The sequence below is a fragment of the Lutjanus erythropterus genome, chromosome 11 (assembly GCF_056507025.1).
Source record: "Lutjanus erythropterus isolate fLutEry1 chromosome 11, fLutEry1.hap2, whole genome shotgun sequence".
Classification (NCBI taxonomy): Eukaryota; Metazoa; Chordata; class Actinopteri; order Lutjaniformes; family Lutjanidae; genus Lutjanus; species Lutjanus erythropterus.
This window is the reverse complement of record NC_139327.1, coordinates 40,657,746-40,675,086: the sequence shown is the minus strand read 5'-3', so window position 1 is coordinate 40,675,086 and position 17,341 is coordinate 40,657,746. Positions and strand designations below refer to the sequence as shown.

Genomic DNA, 17,341 nt, shown 5'->3' with positions numbered 1-17,341 from the left:
CTTTCACCTGCGTTTCAGGTCTTTTACTTTGTGGTTAAAAAAAACAAACAAACTATTTTCTTCTTTCAAGGCCTCTCCTCTCCTCACTGTGTCCTCATCCTGTCTTCTCTTTCCTTCCTTGCCTCCTTGTCTCCTTGCTCCCTAGCTGACGGGGTCCACCACCAGCACTTTACACTCCCTCTTGGCGATCTTGTCCAGCGACAGCAGCGTTTTGTCCTGCGGCGGCAGGTAGAGCGGCCGCCCTACTGGCGAGCCGACAGGAGGAGTGATGGCCCGCCGCTCCATGGCACTGCCCGTCCTGACACACAACAGAAACAAATACAACAAGATACGTTATAAAGTATCAGAAACTAAAAATTGTTTGAATTTAAAGTGTTAACTGATACTCAAGTTTTCAGAGCGTTTCAGTTGTTATCATACTGACAGTCCGTCCAGGGTTTCGTGGTCTGTCTTTGGGATTGTTGTAGACTAAAACACCTGGTTTCACGGCAACTTTTGTAAATAAAAATTGCGATGCATGTTGCAATGTTTTTTTGCAATGAAATTGTTAGAACAAGTGAAAACTGCCAGAAAGTTGTGATTTCTTTGTATAATTGACTAAACATTCCCTCCAGTGTTTCACAGGAGTGTTTGGTCCGAAAATGTCTGATTTCACAGCAGATTTTCTAAAAAATTGTGATCCATGTTGTGATGTTTTTAGGTGTTTTTTTGCAATCAAATTGCAGGAGTGAAAATAGTGAAAATAGCAAAAAAAAAAAATATTTTTTATAAATCATTAAAAATCAAATGCAACTTGTTGAATGAAAACACACTCTGGTCACAAGTTCACTTCCACAAAGAAACAAAATCTTTTTGGAGCTCAAACTCAAAACCAGCACAAAATTATACATATAAAAAAAAATAAGTGAACAGAGCATTGATAATTGATAAATGTCAATAATAATGATACATCTGGTACATGGTAAATAATAACACTGAGTTCATTCATTGAGACTTACATTTATGCAATGATTGGTCAATTTTGCAGATAAGTTGGGATGACTGGACAAAATTATAAGGTTGTGTAGAATTCACGGGGATTGGCTGAATTCCTGGAGGAATTGATTACAGGATGTGCAACAATTGATTTTATTGTAGTTTCTTATATAGTCCCTCCCTCTATGAAACCGTTGATCTTTCTGCCTCTTCCTGGTCAAAAATCACCTTAAACCCATCTAAGAATAATCTGAACAGACTAATGGACAAAAACTAACGTCATCAAACTGAACAGTAGTTAAACTCTGACTTGAGTCACCGACGGTCTGTCTGTTACCTCATGATGTGGGATCGAGACGGCTGCTGGTGGGAGAAGGACTGAGATCGACCCAGACTGGCCTGGTGACGGTCCAGCAGGTCTCGAACCGCCGGGCTGGACGGACTGTTTTTACCTGCCAGGTAGCGGAGAACATGACACAATAAACACAACTCTCACAAACCTCAAAATTCTCTGATTCCAGTTTCTTGAATGTGAATATTTTCTGGTTTCTTTCCTCCTCTGTGACAGTAAACTGAGTATCTTTGAGTTGTGGACTAAACAAGACATTTGAGGACGTCATCTTGGACTTTGATCAACATTTTCTCACATTTTATGGAGCAAACAACTAATTGATTAGTGGGAAAATTATTGGCAGATTGATCACTAGTTGAAAAATAGGAATATATTAAAGTGACAATGATACTTCCTGCTCTGTTACTGACTTTCAAAACTTAAACTTTCAAAACAAACTCAGAACCAGGGTGAAGTTTGGTTTCTTACGTGACAGCGGCCGAGCGTCAGGTGGAGGGTTCGACACCGACGCCGTGAACTGGAGCTTCAGCTTCATGTGCTGACTCAGCTGCAGAGAGAGACGGAGAGTTCATCAGAGGAGGAAACAGAAAACCTGATTTACTGAGGGAGGTGAATAAATATGAAATGAGAAAAGGGCTGGCTCTGAATAACTTAATGCCTTTCTGCATCATCTGTGATGTGAAAACATCTGATTTTCTGACAGTCAGAGAAATTCAAACTCCTGTAGTTCTGTTATAAAATCAGCGCACCGGGGAGCATCACCTGTCCAGCATCACCTCTGACTGTACTGATCCTTTCCATTATGTTGTCAGACACTAACAAGAACAATCTGAGTCTGTCAGAGACAAAAACAGTGGTCAGCTGTCCTGCATGCTCTGCGGTGCGCTCTGGTGAAGCGTCTGACGGCGTGTCAGCTGTCCTGCGCGGTGCGCTCTGGTGAAGCGTCTGACGGCGTGTCAGCTGCGCTCTGTTTCTGGGTGCTTCAGGGTTGATTTACCTCGTACAGTCCTGGTTTGAGGATCTGGAACGCCACGCTGAACGACAGAGTGCTTCCCTTCCGACAGTGACCGAGGTTACTGAGAGGAGTGTGACAGACCACAGCAGCCAGCGTCGAGTCCTCGCCCTGACCTCGACCTGGACACACACACACACACACACACACACACACACACCCACACACACACACACACACACACACAGATAATATATTTGTCAGACTCTGGAGTCAAAGAACTCTTTCAGAAACCACCTGACAGACTATAAAAGGCTTTTAAAGGCTCAGAGAGCGAAACACTTTCTCTGAAAACATGATAACGTGTGATGTAGCCTGTACTCAAACACACACACACACGCACACACACACACACACACACACACACACACACACACACACACACACACACACAGACTGACCCTCTGGAGTCCAGACGAGGCGAACAGCCAGGAAGTCCTGCAGGTTGTTGAGCAGAACGTATTTGACCTTGAAGTGTTCCTTCACCCTGACTGTGCTCGGACAGCTCGCCGTCATGACGAAGCGCGGCCGGTCCAGACGGATAGACGGCAACCTGAGAGGGAGGGGGGACAGTCAGGACATGTCCCTGCAAATATCAAGAAGCAGTGAATCGTCCTCTCTCACATTTTTTAACAAACATCTGAAGTCACTTAAAGGATAAACTGTTACTGTCCGTCAGTTCAGGTCTGTACAGACCCGACAGGTTTGAGTGATTCACTTCAGACAGACGGGGTTTCATTCTGAACGATTCTGAATGAATCAGTTTGCAACTAATGAAGATGAAGGTGAGCTTCGTTCACTCTTGACAGAAATAACAATGTTCACATCATCCAAAAAGTGTGATGCAGACTTGCAGCAGAGAGAGAGAGAGAGAGAGAGAGAGGGCGAGAGAGCCTGTAAAAATGGAGTCATGATATAAAAACTGACTGATTGTGCAGCATGAAGTGTATGAGCTACACTGCAGACTGGAGTCTCTGTTGACAGTGACGAACAGAGAGACAGGTCCACTCGTCTCCTCTGTCTTCATTGTCTCCTCCTTTTAATGCATTATGTTGCGTTCAGTTTGAACAAGAAAGTCAGAATTTCCAGAGGTTCACAGTTGGAAATTTCCTGTTCATGTTGCTGTTCAAGTTTGTTGTCTGCTGTAGTGTATATTGTTGTTATATATTATCATACCCCTTCAAATTAATACAAAAACATGATTAATATGATGTCATATTAAATGGTACAGACTCCAGTGTCCCTGGTAGGACAAGGTTCTATTAAAAATTACATTTTAAAAAACAGAACAAATGGACATAAACTAGTGTGAACTTGCACGACACTGATTACATCTTTTCTTTAATGGCTTCAAATACTATTCAGGTCACCGCATACTTCACCTGTGCTGAAAAACAGTGCTTCCTTACCTGTAGTGTGTGTAGATACAGTTGGTGAAAGGCATCTTGGGAGTTGACCACTGCAGCACAGCGACCAGAGGAACTTCCAGCCCCTGAAAATAAGACAACCCGCGTTCTGAAAACTGACACACTGCGATGACATATTATGACTGAAACAGGTGAAACGTAGAACATGTTGAAGCTCTGCAGTCCAGTCATGAACCTCTGCTGTTCCTCAAGGTCCCGGTGGCTTCATGTGGGATTTTGGAAGCATCCAGCAGTCAAAAAAGTTCAAGTTTGCACCAAGTCTCTGTTATAGACGACATCAACCCAAAAACTGCTGCAACAACTACTGAGACACAACAGAGCATCATGGGAATGACATCATATACCTCCATTATAAGCTGCAGCTCTTTTGCCTCCTGTGGCTTTGACAAAAATAATATGTTAAAAAATAATAATAAAAAAAAAATACTTTCAATGTTCATTTATCATTGTTGCAGATCTCCCCAGCTGTAAAAATCAAAAACTGTCTGCTTAGGTGCACTTCCTGGAGTCACAATGCATTTTTTGAAGTGGTCTTGAAACTCACTTTTAAAACAGTTAACATGCCTTTATTGTCACGGCTTAAGGTCTAACATGACCGTGAGAATGCCTTGGAGTTTTTGTGATTTTTGAGTAAAACGTGTAGCCAACACATCAAATTAAAAAAAGGTTTTAATATTTCATCGAGTTAAATGTGTATTAGCAGATATGGATGCAAAAGTCTCCAAGGAAAATATAAAAATAATTGTGGCTCCTTTTCTTTCTTTTTTGTCAAAAAATGGCACTTTTGAGAGTAAATGTTGCAGACCACTGCTCTAAACAAAAGACAACACAAAGTTTTATTACAGATTTATGATAGAAAAACTTGACCCACAGTGCTGAGCTGCATCGCAAATTAATCTCCAGGGACGAGAGCTGAAGAGGTTTAACTTTGTTTCATGGTTGATGCGTCATAAAATTCAGGATTTTCCACTTTCTGTCAACTGCAATGAAAGATTTTTTTTTTCCTGAAATAAATCATGTTGTTAAGGAAAGAAATTCAGATTTTCTGTTGCCACAGTCATGCAACTCTTACAAGCATTTAGTTCCTTTTAGTGTATCAGATTTGTGGATTTTGTTACTTTTTGAACCTTTGTTCAACCAGTAAAGCCTGACTGAATAAAAACCTCCTTGTCAAGAGTTTCCTGATGCAGACAGGCCCCAAAAACGAGTCACAGATAAAAACAGAAAACACAAAATATGTTCAGATCAAACAAAAATCATACAGTAAAATCAGAAATAAACTCATTGATAACAAAAAAGATCACAAAGACGTCCGAACCTCGTTGGAGTCGTCTTGCGGCATGTCGTTGAGGTGCAGCTGGAACAGGAAGTCGTGTTCCTCCAAAGCGCTGAGCATGCTGGGAAGGCGGCCGGCCAGGCTGTCCACCCTGCAGAAAGACGCCATGCCGACCTCACCTGACTGGTGGCTGCAGAGCGGGAGAGGAAGACATTTGAGCGCCGTCAAGTCAAACCATCAAACAGAGAGTCTGAACATAACAGAACATCATGTAACACTGTGGAACCTAATGTCACACAGTTAAAGGAACATAACAGAATGTAAAAGAATGTTAGAGACCGTGATGGAACAAAACTTTATTGAACAGAACGCAGTGTAACGCAATAAAATGTCAAGTAACCAGCACAAAGAAACAGAAGGTAACAACAAAACGTAACAAAATACAACATAACATCAGAAAATATCACGAAAAATGAGACAGAACATGAAGTAACAGAGGGGAATGATATTAAATTTAATATAACATGATGTCACTGTCCGGTAAAAAACACTTATTTCCCCAAATATGGTGATTTTAAATTTCTGAATAAAACTGAAGGAAGGAATATTTTTTTTAGTTATATTCACAGCAGTGTTTCTGTAGGATAATAACCATCACTGATCTGATTCATTATTTTAGATTAATCTAGAATCACTCAGAGCCAGAAACACTTTTTGGGTTTTAAGCAGGAGGTGTCAGAAAGGTTACCACAGGGATAACTGGCTTGTGGCGGCCAAGCGTAAACACTTGTGTTTTTGTGTTATTTTCACACTAAGAAGAATAAATTTCCACCTCGAACCGTCAGAAAGTAATAATCGGTCTGGAAACGAGAACAAGAATAAAACCAAAAACAGTTTCTGTTTGTTATAAGTCAGAGTTCTTTGTTTCAACATCTGAGAGTTTTAACACAAACATTCAGTGAGTTACAACCGTCCCTGGTCTCCCCTACTATATGTTTAATTGAGATACCAGCAGCTTTGTGTTTTTTATGTTAATAAAGTTATTGCACATATAAATTTATTTCAGTGTTAAAACAAGCAAAGCATTTATAAAACCACTGGAAAATGCAGCTCCACAAAGCTGAAAACATGGCTGCTGTTCTTTCTGAGCTCCTGAAAAAAGACAGACTCTATCGTCCTGAAGGAAAAATTTATCTTGGATGCCGGCAGCAGCTGCTGTTCACAATAAAACACCTAACACACATAAAGGGAGAGAAGTGTTTTCATTGGACAGCGACAATAACAGAACGTGATATAATTTATTGTAACTGAACAGGACACAGTGTAACATCATGAAACGTAACAGAACAGAGACAGAACATTTCAAAATATAACAAGTGGAACAGTCTGAGTCATATATCTGTGATCCTGGACTGATCTGAGCCTACAGAGGACTGAAGTACATGTTTACTGATACTCTCTGGTATGAAAACTGTTTTTACAGAACAGATGATACAAAAAGAACAGATGATACAAAAAGAACAGATGATACAAAACATTTATTAGGACAAGAGGAGCTTCCTGCAGGCGTAAACAGTCATGTTCTCTTACATCAGTGGAACCTCTGTAGCACCACAAGGCTTCATTCATGACGACACATTTTACCTTAATATAACACAATGTAAAAAAAAAAGAAGTAATATAAAGGAATATAACATAAAAGGACATAAAGTGAGAAGATGTCATGTAACATAAGATTACAGTGAACACGTGTTTCTGTACGTACCACACGTTGTCCACCAGCAGCACGGAGCCGTCTGGCATCATGGGAAGGTAGGAGGCGTTGAGGTTTGGTAAAATCCGAACATCTCGAATACTCACCTCCTCCTGAGAGGACTCATTCAGCACTGGAGAGGAGAACAGAGGAGGAGACGGAACCCTTTTAATTATATGGTTCCATCTACGTTCTGAGTAGTTTTGAGATACTGAACTTCAAAGATTTGCTTTCAAAATGATTTCAAGTCTCTTTCATTCAATATAAACCAGACACTTTCACATTTTCACAGTATTTGACTGGTAGCTGGTGCTAATTTCTCAACCCGCTGGCAGCTAATGCTAACGTCATATTAAGAAAAGTAAAAGTATGGGTCCAAGGTTACTGAAGTCTATAAACTTTATTCTAGTAAAGCAAAAACCTGAATTTGTCCTTTGGTGCTTATTTCTTCATGTTAGCATTAGCTGCAGGCTAACATTATGAAGTTAGTGCTAGCTGGCTGACCTTGTAGCTAGCTAACAAAGAAAATTAACTCCTCAGGAAGATCTGAAGTAGTTTTACAAACACAATCTGAACACAAAGATCTGAACTTTCTCCTCTTATATTAATAAAATAGACTCGTTACTTTAGTTTTAATGACCTTGAGGTGAATTATTGATTATTTATATTTTGCATCATTGTGCGCCGCCTTCCAACATCAAGACTGATTTTAATTCACTGGTGGATCCCTCAGAGGACATCACACAGGACAGACAGGACAAGTAGAGAAAGTACATAAAAGACATAACAGGATGAAACAGACGAGAGAGAAAAACTCAAAAAAGAGAGAAAAGGTTCAGTCTGGTAGAAATTTCTTCAGAGGACGACTTTTTACTTTTACATGTCAGAGACGAACTTTTTCACTTTTACTGCTGTTAACAAATTGAATTAGTACTTCTTCTTTTCTCACACAAGTTTTTTTACACAAGTATCTGTAGTACTTCTTGAGTACAGAATGTGAGGACTTGGTTGGTAGCTTGTAAAATACACACAACATAATATAATACATAATAATAATACAACATAATTTCATCAGTATAAGAAGTGATGATGTCGTACCTTTGAGGACAGCAAGGTGTCTCCCGGAGACGGTCATCTGCTTACAGCGGACAGTGGGCGGCGGCAGGACAGTCAGAGTGGTGCTCACTGTGGACGGGAAGACGGGAAGACAGGAGGACAGGAGGATGGGATGACGGGAGGACAGGAGGACAGGAGGATGGGATGACGGGAGGACAGGAGGACAGGAGGATGGGATGACGGGAGGACAGGAGGACAGGAGGATGGGATGACGGGAGGACAGGAGGACAGGAGGATGGGAAGACGGGAGGACAGGAGGATGGGAGGGTTTGTCAGATACACTTCCAGAGTTTGTCTCATACTCTAAAGCTGCTCCTGATGATTATTTTTATTATGGATTAATGGATTAATAATTAAAATGTCAAATCAAGAGTGAAAACATGTAAATCACAGTGTCATTAAATGTCTCGTTTTTTTTTTTACACCTGGAAGTCTGAACCAAACTTCATATTTGTACATTTGATCTGGTTCGTTTCGGTTTCATGCTGCAATAATAAATTTCTACTTTTAGTCTTTTTCTGTGTTGATATATTTTCAGTCATATTCTTCCTTGGTTTAAAACACACCACTTTTATATGATGACCTGATCTGAATGAGTAACTGAGGAGCAAACCTGGTGGTCATGAAGGGCCACAGCGCCCCCGTGTGTCTGCAGCTGGAACATGAATAACAACACTGAGACACCTGCAGTCATCTGTTTCTGAGCACACACAAAATGACATGACATGTTCTGACTTCTGTTTTAGTCCTTAGGATTGAGCCAAGTGTGTAGAAGATGTGACTCCTCATTTATAAATGTGGCGTGTGCACAACAGAAGGCGTACGACACTTTCTAAGCAAAAGTTAGGAGTTATTTAAAACAAACTTGTTCTCCTCAGTAACTCTGAAGCCTGCACACACACAGAAACTGGAGAAAGGAGCGGATAATTTCATATGTTCTATAATCTGTTGTTTTTGGGTTTTTTTTTATGTTTGAAAACTGGTCACCATTCACTTCCATTGTTTATGAGATTCTGCAACGTTTTCCTGTGAAACTCCAGCAGAGATCTGCAGGTGAGGAGATAATGACTGAATTTTCATTTCTGGGTGAACTATCCCTTTAAAGATCGTGCAAAGGGGCTAGGAAATTGATCATGTCAAGAGGGTCCTAACATGTACGTGTGTGTGTGTGTGTGTGTGTGTGTGTGTGTGTGTGTGTGTGTGTGAATTGTACCCTGAGCCTTGAAGGTGTTGAGGTCGTGTCTGAAGGTGTGTGTTGGTTCTCGCTGTTGCAGGACGCTCAGGTATCCGAGTTCCTGCACCTCCGCTTTCTCCGCCTCCCTCTTCCACACCGTCACCATCACCTGAACACGAACAAACAGGAAACACTCAGATCTTCATGTCAGGAGGGTTACACTTCAGCTTAACGGCAACTATTTTCACAATCAGTTTATCAGTTTGAGTCATTTTTAAAGAAAAAAGGGTCCAGATTCTCTGATTTCAGCTTCTTAAATGTGAATGTTTCCTGGTTTCTTTACTCCTCTCTGACAGTAAACTGAATATCCTGGAGTCGGGGAAACACTGATCAGCATATTCTGACATTTTATTGACCAAACAACTGATTGATTATAGCAGTGTTTCCCAATCCTGGTCCTCAGAAACCCCTGTCCTGCATGTTTTAGATGTTTCTCTGCTCCAACACACCTGATTCAAATGATCAGCTCGTCATCAAACCTCTGCAGAAGCCTGATAACAACCTGATCATTTGAATCAGGTGTGTTGGAGCAGAGAAACATCTAAAACATGCAGGACAGTGAGCTCTGAGGACCAGGGTTGGGAAACACTGGATTATAGGAAAAATTATTGCCAGATTGATCACTAGTTGAAAAATAGGTCCAAACATGTGAGAACAGGTGGAGAGACAAGACTGTGACGGGATTAATTAAGCAAATTTCATTATTTTCTGATATTTTATGGACCAACCAACTAAACAATTAGAGGAAAAATTATTGCCAGATTGATATTTTTCTTTCAAAATGAGACAACAGATGTTCCACCTGACCTTGACTTTTAGGGTGCTGACGGGGAGTTTGTCCAGAGAGACGGTGAGGGGGAAGATCACTTCATCCGTCAAGACCACCGGCTCGTCCAGAGGAGACTGACGAGGAGAAACAGACACACACAGTAACACAAGAACTGTCTCGGCTGTGTTTGATGTTCAACAGTTTTCTTTTAATTTTAATAAAATATTTCATGGCAATCCATCCAATAGATGTGAAAACGTGCTCTTAAAACCCAAAATGTTAATATTTGTTGATGACACTCTGACATATCTGTTACATTGATCTTTAACATCAGATCTTCAGCTCCTCTCTTCACTGTGAACACAACAAATGTTTACAAGGTTGGTTCATCATTACATTTGTTGTTGCAGATTTTAGTTGAGATAAATTAGCACCAGCTAACACCTTCATGGTGACATACTGAACAACAGAACGCTCACTTTTATGTCTGCTGCATCCTGTCACTGTTTGGTGATGCTGATAATTATCCAAAATACCCGTGTCTCTCTCAAATGAACACAATAACAAAAGATGTCGTTTTATAACAGCTGCAGTAGCATGGAATCATGGGAGTTGTTGTCTTCACTGTTAAACAACCATCATTGCTGACATGACTCGGACAGAAATCATGTTCATAGACGAGGCGACGTTAAAGTCCACCTCCAGTCATCAATAATATAAAATGCTCTGCAAGACGTAATAAAGTGGCTCTGATATTTTGTTTTGTTTTTGCAAAATAACTTCAAAAACTTTGTTAAAATGGTTTACATATAACTGCACACCTTTCCATCATTTGCAGTTCAAGGATTCATGAACATGCAAATAGTCCAACAAGATGTTGTTGTCATAGAAACAAACCCCATGTGCAGCATCTTTTTTAATGGCAGTGCCTTTCTGCCAGAAAGGCCAGAATTACCCTCCTTAGTGCCTTAGATTCTAACAACTTCGGCATATTTTTAAAATAGTTTTTGGCGGTTTCATGCCTTTAATCAACAGGACAGCTGAAGATACAACATTAAAGAGGACAAGAGAGCTGAGGGATGACATGCAGCAAAGGGCCACAGGCAGGAGTCGAACCCACGGCCGCTGCAGAGGAGTCAGTGCCTCAGCACCAGCGGTGGACAGTAACGAAGTACATTTACTTGAGTACTGTACTTAAGTACATTTTTTGAGTATCTGTACTTTACTTGAGTATTTGTTTTTTTGGAAACTTCTGACTTTCACTCCACTACATTTCTCTGAAGCTTTGAAGTCAGCTGTTGGTGTTTCTTCTTTTCTGAAATGCAGTTGGTCACATGACGTGTTCCTCACAGAAAGAAACCAATCACAGAGCTCCTGGGACTGATGTAAAAGCAGAAGTACGTCCACTAACAAGCACAAGCAAACTCTCCCTCTTTCATTCAAACAAAAAGCAGTAATGGTGACGGCAGGAATAAGAAAATTAAATCTCAAGATATTATTATAATTATTAATTATTCCAGGTAGCTTTTAAAGTTGGATTGTTTTTATCGGGGTGAAAAATATCACATAATTCATGTACATATACTGCCTCTGAAGACAGAAACAAATCTGAGTTATTTAACAGACTTAAAGAAATCCTTACAGTCGACTTCAGTCTAATTTTATGATGTGATTTTAATACAGTCACATCAGAAAATGACAACAGCTGTCCTTTTTGTTTTTGATTGTATTTCTATGTTGAAGTTTTTAAGGTGTTTCTATAGACTTTGTGTATCAGAGAGGATCTACAGCAGGTCAGAGCATCAGGTGGTTTCAGAGTTACAAGGTTCAGTAAATGCATCATTAAAACAATACAGCATGTATTGATATTAGAAAATGTACTTTGTAATTTGTACTTTTGAATACTTAAGTATTTTTATAAACATGTACCTTTGAATGCTTAAGTATTTTTAAAACCAAGTACTGTAGTACTTTAACTCAAGTAAAATTTTGACTGAGCAGCTTTCACTTGTAGTTGAGTAATATTTGACCAGGAATATCTATACTTTGACTCAAGTACTGGTACTTGAGTACTTTGTCCACCACTGCTCAGCACAGCATGGGGCCAACGCCACCAGGCCACCACTTCTACATTGTTTGAATAGTTGCTGGACTTCTCTCTGTCACTGAAGGTATGACTGCTGCTGTACCTGAACAGGTGCCCTGCGGAACTCCCTCGCCGCCGTCCCAGAAGAGTTGTGGATCAGCAGCGGCTTGCAGTCCCTGAAGCTCCGACACCGAGAGTCCACCCTGCTGCCGAGCGCCGCAATGGCTGCCTCCGCTGCAGCAATGTAGTCCTCCTCGCCGTCCTCGTTGGCCTCATCCCCGCTGCTCTGGTAGTCGTGGTGATGCTGGTGGTGGTTGCCTCTATGCCGGCTACTCTCACCTGGACTCACGCTGGCCACTGCACACAGAGAGCCAGCCAACTCCCTCCACGCACGGCTACTGGCCGACTCCGTCCCAAAGCCCCCTGCAGTGCCATCAGTGGCCCCTGCGTGGAAATGATCACACGATCTTCACTGACCACCTTCATTCAATAATCCCTGAGGCTGAACGCTCTGGTCTCTCATGTATCAGAACTGCTCGGGTTTAATCCAGTGTTTTTTTAAACAGTATTTTAGCCGTGGACGTTTTCTGGTGTTTCAGCCTGGTTTGGTCGTGTATTTTGTGACATTTTAGTCCCGGTTTAATTCAGTCTTTCACAGTGTTTTAATTCAGTGTTTCACAGTAATTTAGCCCTGGTTTGGTCCAATATTCTCTGGTGTTTTAGACCTGTTTTTATTAATTAACTAATTAATAAAAAAAAAACAAACAGCTGTTTTGTCTCCCTAGATGTACAGGATGGAGTCGCTCTTAGTCATGAAACCAGCATATTGTGTTTTTGTACGAAGTTATTGTTTAAATATTTAATTTTTATTCAGGATGCGACATTTTATCACATTCTTATCAATGATTTTATATTAATAACTTGATTCCCCCCTTTATTTTATTATAAAAACTGTGGTACTTGTTCAGGTACATGAATTATTAGAATTACACTGTGGCCTGTTGGGTTTTGTATTGTTGTATTTTGTCACTATGGAGTCTGGAAAATAAAAAGATGAAGAACTTAAGAAATTCTTCACTGATTTTGATGCAACTGCAGGAATATCTTTCATTTTAAACTCAGTAAGTTTTAGTGGGGGGGACACGTGAATATTAAATGATACTAACTCTTAATAAAAACATACTATATTACACAGACAATTCAACAATATCTCCCCACCCTTTCCTCCTCCTCCTCCCTTTCATCCTGAGCCGGTCGGGTCTGTATCCTCCCCTCCTCCCCTCCTCCCCTCCCCTCCTCACCGGGGCCGTGCTCGCTCGGCGTCGCCCCTCCGTCCCTGCAGCGCAGCACCAGGAGGAAGCGGACCGTCTCGCCCAGGTAGAGGTGACTCCTGCGGGGCAGGGTGCGGTAACGGGCCGGGTCCGACAGATCCGTGATGGGCACCGCCGGGAAATACATGAAATACTCGCACTGCGACTCCATCATCTGCACCATGGCGACCGGCGGAGGAGGCTGCGCGAGCAGGAGCAAGGACCAGAGTCAACGTAACAATAAAGCACACACTTCCTGTCCTCACTTTCAAAATAAAAGTACGGTCATTATCTGGGTTACATACAGATATGGAAAAATTAGACTATTGCGCCCCGTAGTGGCCATATTATTGTAGTGACGACACGGCGGTGTGCATGGAGCCATTTTTCAATCTTTATTAACCAAACAGGCATCAAAAGGAAGCAAATCGGAGTAATTTTCGAAATACTGGTAGACTATACACAATAAAATAATAATAAATAAATAAAAACTGTTGAGGCTTGTTGATCACTGACTTTGTTCCTTATCATTACCATTTGATTACTTTTATTGTTTTACTTGCAGGTTTGGAGAGTAATGGATTACACATAAATGGATTGTGTAATCTGTACACTGTATTCCATTACAGCTACAATTTTTTCTTTTTGATAAATTGTTCTATTTTTTTTAGATAAAAAATATCAAAATTCTCTGATTTCAGTCTCTTAAATGTGAATATTTTCTGCTTTCGTTACTCCTCTCTGATCAGTAAACTGAGTTGAGAATAAAACAAGACATTTGAGGACGTCATCTCAGACATTTCAGAAATTACAGATACTTAATATTGATAAATCCTTAAATCATAACTTTTCACTGGTCAGTTGTTAGAATTAGAATTAGTGTTGGTATTAATAATTATAACCAGGCCAGTGTTGTACAAGTTACTAAGAGGATTGAATAGGTTACTTTTTACTTATTACTCCTTTAGAAATTAATAATATTACTTTACTTAATACTTGGTATCAAATTTTCTGTAATGATTATTTGAATTTAATCTATCAAATATTTTCTCCATTAATCGATTCAACTAATCGATTAATGTTCATAAAATGGTAATAATGGTTCAGAAAATGTCATGAAAATGGTGAAAAATGTCCATCAGTCTTTCCCAAGTCCTCAAATGTCTTGTTTTGTCCACAAATCAAAGATCATCAGTTTACCGTAAGAGAGGAGTAAAGAAACCTGGAAATATTCACATTTAAGAAGCTGAAATCAGAGAAATTAGACTTGTTTTATTCAAAAAAAAAAAAAAAAAAAAAAAAGACGTCTTGATTAAAAATAGAATAATCATTGCAGCTCTAGGTGTTTTATGTTCATTGTTGTGGTTTATTAGTTTCTTCCTTCCTTTGTGGTGCACAACTGATTGATCGTTCGATTAACTGATTTAAAGAGAAAAATTTGTGAAATTTGAAAGCATTTCTTCATTAGAGGTCATGATAATGAATTGGCAGCTGTGTGTTCACTGTGCATGGAGGATATAGTCCTTTATTTTAAAATGATAGTTTTACTGGTATTCACATCACATGTAATCTGTAATCTGATTTCTGAAAAAAGATTTTCCAGGCATCTAAAAAATGTTTGATTTTAGTTGAAAATGAAAGGTGAAAAGTTTGGCTGCACCTAACTCACTGAAAATATGCAATGCACCATTTCATGTATCTTTCACCACAAACAAATAAAAACCAAATGAAAAAGTGGAAAGGTTTCTAATCATGTTCCACAATTTATTCATGCAACAAAAATGTAGTCTGGTTAAAGCCGGTCAAAGTGCAGCATCCAGTGCTTGTGAGCACCACGGCACTGGTGTCACACGTCCAGCGGGAAAAACAGGAAAAACAATTGAATGGAGTCGAAATGCAGACTTCAGACAAAATAGTTACAATTCAAAGATTTAATCAAAGCAGAGTCAAAATACAAAGGCTTATGGAGGCTGAGGCAGGCACAGGTCACAATCAGATGATGAAGAAATCCAGAGTAACCAAAAGTCCAAAACCATAAGGTAACACTGGCAAAGACAGGAGGAAAACACAGGAAGTAGAAACACAGGAAACTCATCAGAAGGGGTTAAAAACAGCAGTATCGTAAAGAAAAAGAGAAAGACAGGAAGTAAAGTAAACAGACAGACTGTTACAAAATAAAAGAGTTTGGCTGCAGGTCAGGGTGGTCTGCTTGATAGGTTTCTTGTGTCTGAAGACCAGGAGACAGGCGTCTGGACAGCACGGTGGAAGTCCTATGGCTGGTCTGCAGAAAAGGCAGGAGGGCTGAGCAGGAGGCCGGTGACAAGGCTAGTCCAAAAATGACAAACCCAACCCGGAGTGTTGACCAAAACACCGGGACCAAAGCAGTAAAGGCAAAAACGTGACAATGGTGAACAGAGGGAGACAAACTGACAAGTCAAACAGGGAAAACACACAGACTAAATACACAAATCAAACACAGATGACAGAGAAAATCGGCAGGTAAAGGACAAAGACAGGAAGTAAAGTACACAAATACACAAAAGCAAAAACCTTTCAAAATAAAATGGAATAACTAAAGTTAAACCTGAAAACATACAGAATTGGGTGTTAATTTATACTCTGTGCTTCATAAATAGTCAAACTACACCACGTCACTTTTAAGCTGTTAGAAATGGTCAAGAGTCTGGTTTGGAGTCTGACCAGGAGGCCAGGCTGAAGGGCAGAGCTGGTCTGGTTTACAACCTGGAAGCAGACTGAATGGTGGAGCAGGTGTGAGAAGCTTTTTTAAATAAACACATTGAATTTTGTTCTAAATCAATATTCATGCTTGAAAATGATGCTTGGATCATTCACTGCATTTTATCAGACTTCACCCCTTGTTGTAACGACTGAGTTTCAGTCGACAGCAGAGATGGTACATGAGGACAGGTCTGATGGTCTGGTCTCTGAGACCATAGATGAGAGAACTCAGACATCTGGGGAGGATATAAATAAACACATAGAAAATTCTTTTCATGCGTACAATTACTAATCTTTGCAGTATTGTTGAGAGTGATACAACAATAGAAGTGTGCATAGTTGAGGAGAGAGTGAGTCCCAGCTGCACCAGATGTAGCAGCAGTGTGTTTCGAGCCTTATGAGCTGAAGCTTTGTCTGTGGAGGCTGATCTGGCTGCTACCATCACACCAATATAGGAGCAACTCACTGCAACACCAGCTGATACAAACACAAAACAAGTGTAGGCTTTGCTATAATGATCAGACTGTGGATTAAGAGACATGGCCATAGTAGAGCAAGCATCTGTCATCTGCAGGCTCTCCAGGTCTTCAAATGGAAAATCTAACAACAAAACAACTCGAATAAAGATATTTAGTAAACTGAAGGCCCAAACCACAATGACAGCCACTGCTGTGTTCCTGATGGTGATGATGGCAGCGTGTCTCAGTGGGTAGCACACAGCTACATATCTCTCCACAGACATCACCACCAGTGTGAGAGGGGAGATGTTATTACTGAAACTGGTGAGCATTGTGAGAAAACCACACACAGGATACGTCAGTCTTACTCTACACACAGCCAGTAGGTACAGTAACTGACTGAGTGCCAGCAGTAGAGTGTCTGCAAAAAGGAGGTTAAACAGCAGAATGTAACGGGAGGTCTCCCGAAACACAGATTTACTCCTCAGGGTGAATAACATGGTGACATTAATGAAGAGGAACAGACAGCATGGTAGTGTATTTGGAGTAGAAAACAACACAATTTCTAGAATCTGCCAGTACTGAAATCCATCAGTATTGTTAGTCTGAGACTGATTTGCAAACAACATATTAGAGAAGAATTTAAGAGCAAAGATAAACAAAAACCTGTTGATGTAATTGAAGCACAAAAGCACAGTTTTTTTATGCAGTTTGCACACACGCAGCAGTGAAAACATGACATCTTTAGTTTCCTGTTGAGTTTAAATGCAAAATCTGAAATCACCCACATTCATTTTCTCTGTGCAGACAGTCTGCAGGGTAGAGACCTGGTTT

General features: G+C 40.3%; 2 protein-coding genes across 2 annotated transcripts; both read right to left on the bottom strand.

Moving 5' to 3' along the window:
• On the bottom strand, window positions 1-13,528 carry LOC146319601 (trafficking protein particle complex subunit 14-like). Its single transcript, XM_084730138.1, has 13 exons — window positions 13,302-13,528; window positions 12,104-12,444; window positions 9,953-10,048; window positions 9,125-9,254; window positions 7,894-7,980; window positions 6,808-6,928; window positions 5,085-5,232; window positions 3,749-3,831; window positions 2,741-2,892; window positions 2,325-2,461; window positions 1,796-1,874; window positions 1,313-1,427; window positions 1-298 (listed from the first exon to the last, which is right to left on the bottom strand). Exons 1-13 carry the CDS (start codon window positions 13,492-13,494, stop codon window positions 142-144), a joined length of 1,839 nt encoding a protein of 612 aa, XP_084586264.1. The 5' UTR covers window positions 13,495-13,528; the 3' UTR covers window positions 1-141.
• Window positions 13,529-16,179: 2,651 nt separating this feature from the next.
• LOC146319600 (odorant receptor 131-2-like) lies at window positions 16,180-17,136 on the bottom strand. Its single transcript, XM_084730161.1, has one exon. It carries the CDS (start codon window positions 17,134-17,136, stop codon window positions 16,180-16,182), a length of 957 nt encoding a protein of 318 aa, XP_084586287.1.
• Between the last annotated feature and the right edge of the window lie 205 nt (window positions 17,137-17,341).

Coding starts and splice junctions, on each gene's coding strand:
- LOC146319600 (XM_084730161.1), bottom strand. CDS start 17,136: ATGTTGTTTGCAAATCAGTCTCAGACTAACAATACTGATGGATTTCAG.
- LOC146319601 (XM_084730138.1), bottom strand. CDS start 13,494: ATGGTGCAGATGATGGAGTCGCAGTGCGAGTATTTCATGTATTTCCCG. Junction 5,233..6,807: donor CTGCTGGTGGACAACGTGTG/GTACGTACAGAA, acceptor CCCGCTCTGCAG/CCACCAGTCAGGTGAGGTCG. Junction 2,462..2,740: donor CCTCGTCTGGACTCCAGAGG/GTCAGTCTGTGT, acceptor GTGTGTGTCCAG/GTCGAGGTCAGGGCGAGGAC.